The 8,933-nt window shown below is 54.0% G+C and overlaps 1 protein-coding gene across 2 annotated transcripts in view; it reads left to right on the plus strand.

Annotated features, from left to right (window-relative positions):
- PTK7 (protein tyrosine kinase 7 (inactive)) overlaps positions 1 to 5,349 on the plus strand; it is a 38,658-nt gene extending 33,309 nt beyond the window's left edge. For both annotated transcript variants that reach the window (XM_055725532.1, XM_014284917.3), the window contains exons 15-20: positions 2,568 to 2,723; positions 2,887 to 3,119; positions 3,699 to 3,779; positions 3,860 to 4,011; positions 4,089 to 4,267; positions 4,495 to 5,349. In XM_055725532.1, coding sequence (XP_055581507.1) covers positions 2,568 to 2,723; positions 2,887 to 3,119; positions 3,699 to 3,779; positions 3,860 to 4,011; positions 4,089 to 4,267; positions 4,495 to 4,655 — 962 coding nt within the window. In that variant the 3' untranslated portion in view covers positions 4,656 to 5,349. The remainder of the gene's footprint in view (positions 1 to 2,567; positions 2,724 to 2,886; positions 3,120 to 3,698; positions 3,780 to 3,859; positions 4,012 to 4,088; positions 4,268 to 4,494) is intronic.
- The last annotated feature ends 3,584 nt before the right edge of the window (positions 5,350 to 8,933 follow it).

The raw sequence follows: 8,933 nt of genomic DNA on the forward strand, positions 1-8,933 counted from the left end.
AGCCAAACCTGCAGAAGAGAAGTGGGGAGCCTCCTGGGAGCAGGGATGCAGGAGCATCTCTGCGGCTTTGTGCTCTGCTGCTGTCACCACTGTCAGCTCTTCCTGTGGACCAGTTGCTGGCTGCTCACCTGTGCCAACAGGCTCTGGCCAGCATCCTCTTCCTGGGAAAGGATTTGTTTTAATCTTTCTTGAGGTGGTCTCAGATTTTTATTTTGGCCTGTCTTTATTATATTTTCTTTTTATTCTGCCAGAGTTTGCCTCTTCTTACCCCTTCATTTGGAACTGGTTTAGCTGTCAGAGAGTTGTATCCTTGCTGCTACAAGCAGACCCAGCTGCTCAGATGTCTGCGCTCCTTTCTGGTACTCCTTTCTCCATAGCCTCTCTGGAGAAGCGGTTTGGAGCTGTCAGCTCCAGTGGAGTCACCCCCTTCACCAATGGTCTTCAAAGATCTGGCTCTTTTCCTCCTCCTGATGTAGTCCCTCTTTAGCTGGGTGACCTGAAGTATCTCAGCACCTGCCTGATGACAAGTACTCCCTGGCTGGCCACCAGCTGACTTTTCCAGTGCCCTTAGGATGCAAACAGATTTGGCCTTCCTGTGGATTTGCAGTGGATCCTTGCTATGGATTTCCTATGGATCAATGCACTTCTAACAAGTCAGTCACCTTGCAAGGTCACGTCCTCGGTGTGCCACATCCTGTGCAACAAGGGTGTTTGCTCTCAGTGTCCCTCTGACTGTACTGCTTTTTTTGGGTGAATACAGACAGCGTTTTGGGAGGTTAAGGGCTGTGGGGGCTGAGGGGAGCATTTGATTTCTGTGTTGACGTGCTAATTTCTCCAGGGCAGCATGGCTGTGTCTCTTTCTCCAGGAGATGCTCAGGTGTTGTAGGCAGGTGGGCAAATCGGGCAGCTCTTCTACACTTGGTTCCCCTCTGGACTGCTGGATATGTAAATTAAACCTCCTGTTCATTTTTGCAGTCCCGTTGCTCTTAACAGTCTTGTCAAAGCTCTGAAACGTGGAGGTGTCTGTTCTCAGAAGTGCCTGTTGCTGCTGCCCACTGGTGCTGTCTTTCAGTGGCAGCATACTTGCTCTGCAGCTCTCAGTATTTTCTTGGCACGGTTGCAGCAGTCATCTTGTATTATCCTCTTTGGCTTCAGGCTTGTAGTCTTGAGACACTATCAGTCATGAGTGCAGACAGAACAGGGTCAAACAGTCTTGCTAATAATTAGCATAGAAACAGGAGAGTGTAAGTGGTATCGAGCTTTGATTTATAGGGTAGATGTTGGGTTTTTGCTATGGTCTTCTGCAAATGTTACTCCAGTGTGAGAGAGGACAGCTGTCAGTAGCCATGGCTCTTAAGTCAACATGTCTCAGTCTTCACAGCTCCAAGCCTACCTGCAGCAAAGCCACGGTCCCTGTCATCGTGGCCAGACCTGCACAGGATGTGCTGGTGGACTGGTACCTGTCTTGTACGCCTGTGTTGTAAACATGCATGCACACACACTGCTGTACAGTACTCCTTGGTGGAAATTATGGGCAGTGGGATTCCCGTTGGAGTTACCTCACGTTGGGTCAGGTCTTAATTTTGTGATTAAATCCTTTTGCGTGGCCAGGTGTTTCCTTATTGTTTGCTCCTGGACTAGTTGATGTGGAGTGTGCAGAGTAATGCAGGGTGATGCTGCAGGTGTCTCAGCCGCCTTGGCTCAGTGTTGTGTCCCACTTCACATTCAAACTCCTGCCTTCAGCTTATGGAAAGTACCACTTCCTAGTGCCAGGTCTGATCCAAGCAGTAAATGGATTCAAAATCAAGGTTTGCTATCTATACAGACTTTCCCTTACGAGCTGCCTGTAAAATGCCAGGTTCTCTTCTTTAAGGCAGTAATGTTTTGTCCTGGTCGCTGGCTTGTGTTTGTGCCAGGGAAATTGCTAGTGCAGTTCCTGAGCGGAAAGCTTGCTGGGGTTGATTGCAAGCACAGTGCTTCCTAGTGCTGCTTTAGCCCAGGCAATAAACTCCAGGCTGATCTGATCTGATGAGTTCAAGATTACCAAGGACATGAGCACTGCGGGCTTGCTCAGGAGTGAGCAAGGAGCAGGGAGTCTGTCTGCAGCAGCCACTGCCAGATAGACCTGAGTCCCTCGGGCATCAGGAGGCTGTGGTTATAGTGAGCAGGGTTCTCTCTGCTTTATCTCTGCCTCATATCCAACCTCCTGCTGCTGTTCTGCAGAGTTTTGTCAATGGTAGTTCGAATGTAGCCACCTCTTTGGGATGACTGAGTGGTGTAGGATGGACAAGGCCAGATGGGGCTGGTTGGCTCTGGGACCAAGCCGTTTCTCAGCATCTGATTTCAAGGGTGGCTGCAGGGCTGCCAGAGATGCGACCGGACCTGAGCCCAGAGGGGACAACTGTGTGGAGGCCACTCTGTTGTTGCCTGGGGCTAGACATCAAGCTGGGGTGCTTGGAGCCAGTTGTGGGTGCTAGGATTGTCAGCCCCAGAAGGGGCTAATCCCCGGCATGATGTTATCTGCACAGCCCAGAGAGATGCTGAAGCCATTTGTACTTCCCTTGCAGGTGATGCTTTGCTGCAGAACGGGCAGATGACGGCGGAGATCCAGGAAGAAGTGGCCTTGACCAACATGGGCAGCAGCTCGGGGGCCAGCAAGCGGCACAGTGCTGCTGACAAGATGCACTTTCCACGTTCCAGCCTGCAGACAATCACAACCCTAGGTATGCTGGGCCACCCTGGCCCTGACCCCACCCCAGCAGGAAACCTGTGGCTGAAACCCCAGCATGTCCTGGCCAGAAAACTGGATGTGCTGGGGTGCAGGGGTCCTGTGGCTGCTGGGCTGTCAAATACATACGCTGTCCTGATGGTGCCCTATGCTTCCAGGCAGGGGGGAGTTTGGTGAAGTGTTCCTGGCCAAGGCAAAAGGTGCAGAGGATGGCGAGGGTGAAGCACTGGTCCTGGTGAAGAGCCTGCAGACAAGGGATGAGCAGCTGCAGCTGGACTTCAGGCGAGAGGCCGAGATGTTTGGCAAGCTGAACCACTCTAACGTGGTGCGGCTGCTGGGGCTGTGCCGTGAGGCAGAGCCACACTACATGGTCCTGGAGTATGTGGACTTGGTAAGGGCCCTGCCAGCAGTGCCTGCAGTGAGAGGGAGGAGGAGGGATAGACAACAGGTGTGAGATCTGCAAGTGTGATGTGGGCCAGGCTGGCACCACAGGGTATAGGGAGACCAGGCTGAGCTTACCACTGTGTTCCCAACATGTGGATGAATCTTGAGGGGAATAAGGGTCTCCTGCAAGACCTGGAGATGCCTTCATCCTCTTCCGCATCCTCCTGATTTCTGGTTTATGTCCAGGACTCAGCTGGATAAATTTAGCTCTGGGACTCCATGCTGCAGAATGGCTGCAAATGCCAAGGGCTACTGTGGGGAGCATGGGAGAGAAATTAATTTGGGGCCTGAAGAACCTCCTGGAAACATCAGGCCTGCTTGCCCTGATCTTAGCCAGTTAAAGGCCCAGAAGTGAGATGCTGGCTTGCCCTACAGGACAGGGACCAGGAAGGCAGGTGGGGACTGTGGCCCAGGAGATGAGGATCCGTGGGCTTCCCAGTGGGCCTGCTACATCAGGGGCACTGTGGGACCGATGTGGCTGGCATCAAGGAGAGATGCTGCCTCTGAGTTGCTGTCTGTCTCCCAGGGGGACCTGAAGCAGTTCCTGAGGATCTCCAAGAGCAAAGATGACTCTCTGAAGCCGCAGCCCCTCACTACCAAACATAAGGTGACAGTGCAGCTTTGGAAGTGCTGTGGGGTCAGGGATCCCAAGGAGAGCAGCCATGGCTGACATCTCTCTGGGGTCAGGTGTCTCTCTGCACACAGGTGGCCCTGGGCATGGAGCATCTCTCCAATGGCAGGTTTGTGCACCGGGACTTGGCAGCCAGGAACTGCCTGGTCAGTGCCCAGCGGCAGGTCAAGGTCTCATCCCTGAGCCTCAGCAAGGATGTGTACAACAGGTCAGCTGGGAGTCTGGCAGGGGAATGGGAGGGGCGGGGATGGCACCCATCTCATTGCCTGCCTGTCCTGCCTGCAGCGAGTACTACCACTTCCGCCAGGCCTGGATCCCGCTGCGCTGGATGCCACCTGAGGCTGTGCTAGAAGACGAGTTCTCCACCAAGTCTGATGTGTGGTCCTTTGGGGTGCTCATGTGGGAGGTCTTCATGCATGGGGAGATGCCCTATGCTCCACTGGCAGATGATGAGGTCCTAGCAGGTACGCAGAGCACCTCGTGTTTTCCCTGGCATCGTAGCAGGCTTCCTTTCCCTGTGGTGGTAGAGGGGGGACGGCTGGCCTGCGTGACGTTCCCCCCCTCTTGACGTGGTGCTGGTCTGGCTGGGGAGGCTGTTCCAGCCCATGTGGAGAGATGCTGCCCTCCTTGTGCCTCACGGAAAGGATCATACCTCTTCCCAACGGCCCTTTGGGCTTTGCTTTTGTGCCAGGTCTGCAATCGGGAAAGACGAAGCTCCCGCACCCCGAGGGCTGCCCTTCCCGCCTTCTCAAGCTGATGCAGCGCTGCTGGGCCCCCAGCCCTAAGGATCGACCCTCCTTCAGTGAGCTCGCCACTGCCCTGGGGGACAGCCCAGCTGACAGCAAAGCCTGAGCATCCTGGCTCTTACTGGGGAAGGACGTGGCAGGGTGGATGGGGGTCTGGAGGTGCCCGGGGGAGCCCCTGGCATTCCTGTGGCCCCTTGCTGAGCCTGACCCTGATGCGCCAGTGAGCAGCTCGGCACCAGTGGCTGCTGGACTCAAAGCACAAGCCAGTGTACCCCAGACCCCCCACCCCTCTCCTCCATGGGTCCCCAAAGACAGCCCTTGCTGCCTCTTGGTCTCCACCTGCCCAGCCCGGCCCCCTTGGGCTGCTGGTGTGGATGGAGCACGGCTCCCCCTCACCCACCGAGAGCTGGGCTCCAGCACCAGGCTCTCCATCCCCCCTCGCCACTTGCATTATCTGCCAGCCTGGCCCGGCCTCTCTCCGTCCATCTGTGCTAGGCATGCCTGCCTCCCCCATACCCCACGGGTACAGGCCAGCCAGCAGGAACACAAAGTGCCTGGCATATGAAGGAGCTCACTACCTTTCCCAACTACCCTGTGCCTTTTTTTGTACGACAGAGCCCCCTCTCCCTGTTCTTCCAGAGCGCTGACTCCTCCTTACCATAGTATTTCTGTTACTGGAATGCAGCCTAGAGTGGGTTAGTTTGTTTGCTTGAGTGGAGAGTACCACAGCCAAGAAGGGTTGGGTTTTGTTGGGTTTTTGTGTGCTGCTCTCAATAATAAAGAAGGCGCTTTTTTTGTTAGGTTTTTTTGGTCTTTGTGAGATGCTGCTCTCAGATGGCTGTTTTAACTGTTTTCCTCCACATGGTTCCTGGGAAGGGTTGGAGGCCAGTTCCTCAGGCATGTCTCCTTCGTTTAGTTTAATGCATTTTCCCCCTTCCCAACTAGATCAGAGATGCCATTCCCAGCCTGCCATGCCCCAAGGGGTGCTTTGCCTCAGCACTTACTGTCCCTCTAGGCCAGGGGTCCTCAAACTACGGCCCGGGGGCTGGATACGTATTTACAGAACCCCCCTGCCGAGGGTTGGGGAGGGAAACCAAGCAGCCGCAGACGACCTCCTGCCACTTCATCCACGCGCTGGCCCCCTGTTTAAAAAGTTTGAGGACCCCTGCTCTAGGCAGTCATGGGTTGCTGTCTCAGAGGGACGTGTGTGCCAAGATGTCCCTTTCAGACTCCCTGCAAGCAACTGATTATGGACACATTGACAGGCTCCCCCCAGTTCAGGTAGCCAAGCAAGCTTTTGTAGCAACTTGTCTCCAGTGTGGTTGGGTTTGTGCACCCACCCCTGTGGCCTGAGGCAGCTGCGCAGGGTTGTGTTTTCACATGGGAGATTTCAGCTGATGCTGCTTACAGCACTGAGGAGCTCATGGGGCCAGGCCTGCATGGGAATACAGGAGGGACTGCTGCTGTCACATGTGGACCATAGCCCTCTTCCCCTGTGCCAGTGGCCTTGAGCAATGGCAGGGTCCTGGCAGTCTCTCCTTGGGGATGGAGGGGTGGGCCCCAGGCCCCCCAGCATGCAGACGAGCCAAGCCATGATGAGGCAGGGCTTTTCCCTCGGAGCTAGCGTGGGATGCTGGGTTTGGCCAAGCTGCAGACCAGCAGTTTCACTTGCTGCACAGCTCAGGGTTGGAGGACTATAAAGAAAGATCTTGAGCTCTTCCAGAAGGCCTACGGGGGGTGGACTTGAGGTCGGGGACAAGCTGCACGATGGAAATTCTTAATGGATATCGGGAAAAATGCTTCTCCCCAAGGGTGGTAAAGGTCTGAGACAGTCCTGGAGAAGCTGTGGGATCTCCATCTTCAGAGATGCTCAACCATCAACTAGATACGCCCCCAAACAACCTTATCTGGTTTGCTCTGCTATAAGCAGGGATGGGCCAGAAATGTCCAGGATCCACATCTGCTACCTGGAGAGGCTGTGGAGATGCTGGAGAGTGAAGAGGGCTATTTTCTTGGAATGCTAGCTGGCTTTCAGCTCAGATTTGGTCTGAGGCTTGGGAACAGGGTCAGCTGGGCCTGTCTAGGGGCAAGCAAGTTTGCTGACTGTAGAGCAGAGTTATCAGAAGTGTTTGTCCCTTCCCCAAACAGCTGTGATGTCTTGCAGCTAGGAGCTGTGGAGTCCCCTGGCCAAGGCCTCTTGGTGAGCTGAGATGTGGCTGTGGCTGGCTGTTGGGCCCCTCTCTCCTCCCCAGACCTGGTGTTACTTCTCATAGTGGGCTTGGCAGCAGGTTATTGCCACCCTGCACCCTTGCTGCCTCCATGACCCTTCTCCAGATGGCCTGGCCACAGCCTGGGGCTGGTGGCATCGTGCACGCTGGGAGCAGCTGTTATGGACAGAGGTCTTCAGATGTGCCTTCTCTCCCCTTCACAGCTCCATGTTCCTCTTGCCACTCCTTGCTGTTCTTCCCAGCATGTATGCAACCCTTTTGAAACATGCAAGTGCGCTAGCACTGCTACATATCATGGTCTCCAACTTGCAAATGATGTCTCACATGTGTTTGCTGTTTTATTCATGTCCTTTTGTTCCATCTCTCCCATCCATCTCATTCCTGTGGACTTTCCTGCCTGCTGCCCTACATTTCAGACAGGATGGCTATGCACTGTGGGCTGATTCCTGCAGCCGAGTCACTAACGAATATGTCTTGTCTTGCCTGCGTGTCCCTGTAGTATTTACTTCTAGAGCACATCTTGCCCCAGAAATAGTCCCAGCTGGTTCTGCAGCTGCTTCCTTGAGCATTTGTGGATAGATCATATCAGAGCCTGTCACTGGGTCCTTCTAGCTGGACCAGCATTCCTACGCTGCAGCATCATGTCTGGTCACCCAGCAGAGGTTTCCCACTCCATCCTGGTCATTGGTGCTCTTCCTCAGAGGCTGGCCAGGAGGTGAGGGGCAGGTACAGGCAGTTCTACAGCATCAGCTGACGGACAGGCCAGCAAGTGACCTCGAGTCTCTGCCCCAGGTGAAGGCTACCGGCATATCAGACAGAATTAATGATCCCTTGTCCTCTCACCTTGCTGCCCTGTGTTGGACATGGCAGGCGGAGTGGCAGGGCTGTTGCTGTGCTTGCTCAGAATGCTCCCGGGTGGGCTGGCTGTGGAGCCAGCCGCCATCCCTCCTGGTGGCCTAGCCAAGCAGCATCTCTGTGATGCCACTGCTAGAGAATAGAGAGAGATGCCAAGGACTTCTGGAGTAACATCTGTGCTCTGCCAACTTCATGCATGCAGGTGTACCTGTGTACTTGGAGGGAATGATGTGGCTGCAGTGGGCTGGCTCCGTGAGCAGCATCAGGATTGAGTGCTTGGCTTTACTCCAACACATCCTGGGGACTTGAGTGCCTGTTTAGCATGCAGTCAAGACCTGCTGACTACAGGGAAGCACCAAAATGGAAAGGCACCAAAGCTAAGACAAACTCCAGACCCAAAGGATACAGGAAGACCAGGGTTGAGATTTTCTATTTTTGGGAGCGATGTCATGAAAAGTTCTGTATCCCTGAGAACAGGACAGATGTTGGTCAAACTAAGTGGAAAGACTAGGCTGGACCAATACAGTCCTGGCTAAGAGTGGTGGAGGAAAGCAGAGCCCCAGCAGGAGAATGAGAGAGGACATGGACATTTGAGAGGGGTGGGTTCCAATCGCCTCAGCCCAAATAGAAGGAACATGTGGGGAAAAAAAAAAATCTTGGAAAAGGACCACAACCTGTGGTATCCAGGGCCAGAAAAAACAGCATGGCTCTCTCAGAGTAAAGGTCCACCTAGTGGGCCAACAGCTGTGGCCAAAATCAAACATTTACTGAGCAGTGTAAGAGAGTAGCAAGCAGGTATGCACTGTCCCAGCTACAAGTCCCTAAAGCATAAGGACCTCCAAACCAGGCATTTCCAGTAGTCCTTGATATTTTTTCTTGCCAGAAAGTTATCCAGTTTCCCCTTCCACTTACGCATGCTTTGAGCATCCCAGGACACTAAGCGCACAGATCCCTTATGTGGCTTGAAGAAGCGCTTTTTTGGTTTGCTCTGATTTCACCTGCTGCCCCATGGCTCTTGTGCAGCTCTGTCAGGCACCTGTGGGGGAACTAATGGGCCTTAATGGTCCTGAGCAGCTTTACCTGGGACCTCCCACCCTCTTGAGCTGCATTTAAGCTCAAGCCTGGGTTTTTACTTTCGTTTTGACTAATCTTGCAGGTGTTCTGTTTTGGTCTTGGCTCTAGCTCTGTCTTCTGCATATCTATTGTAACCTTATTATCCAGCCCTGATTTTGGCCCTATCACCTGACCAGGTATCGGACTGGGTTCATCACTTGCTCTGTGGATAGACCCTGTTACCAACA

The sequence above is a fragment of the Falco cherrug genome, chromosome 13 (genome assembly GCF_023634085.1).
Source record: "Falco cherrug isolate bFalChe1 chromosome 13, bFalChe1.pri, whole genome shotgun sequence".
Classification (NCBI taxonomy): Eukaryota; Metazoa; Chordata; class Aves; order Falconiformes; family Falconidae; genus Falco; species Falco cherrug.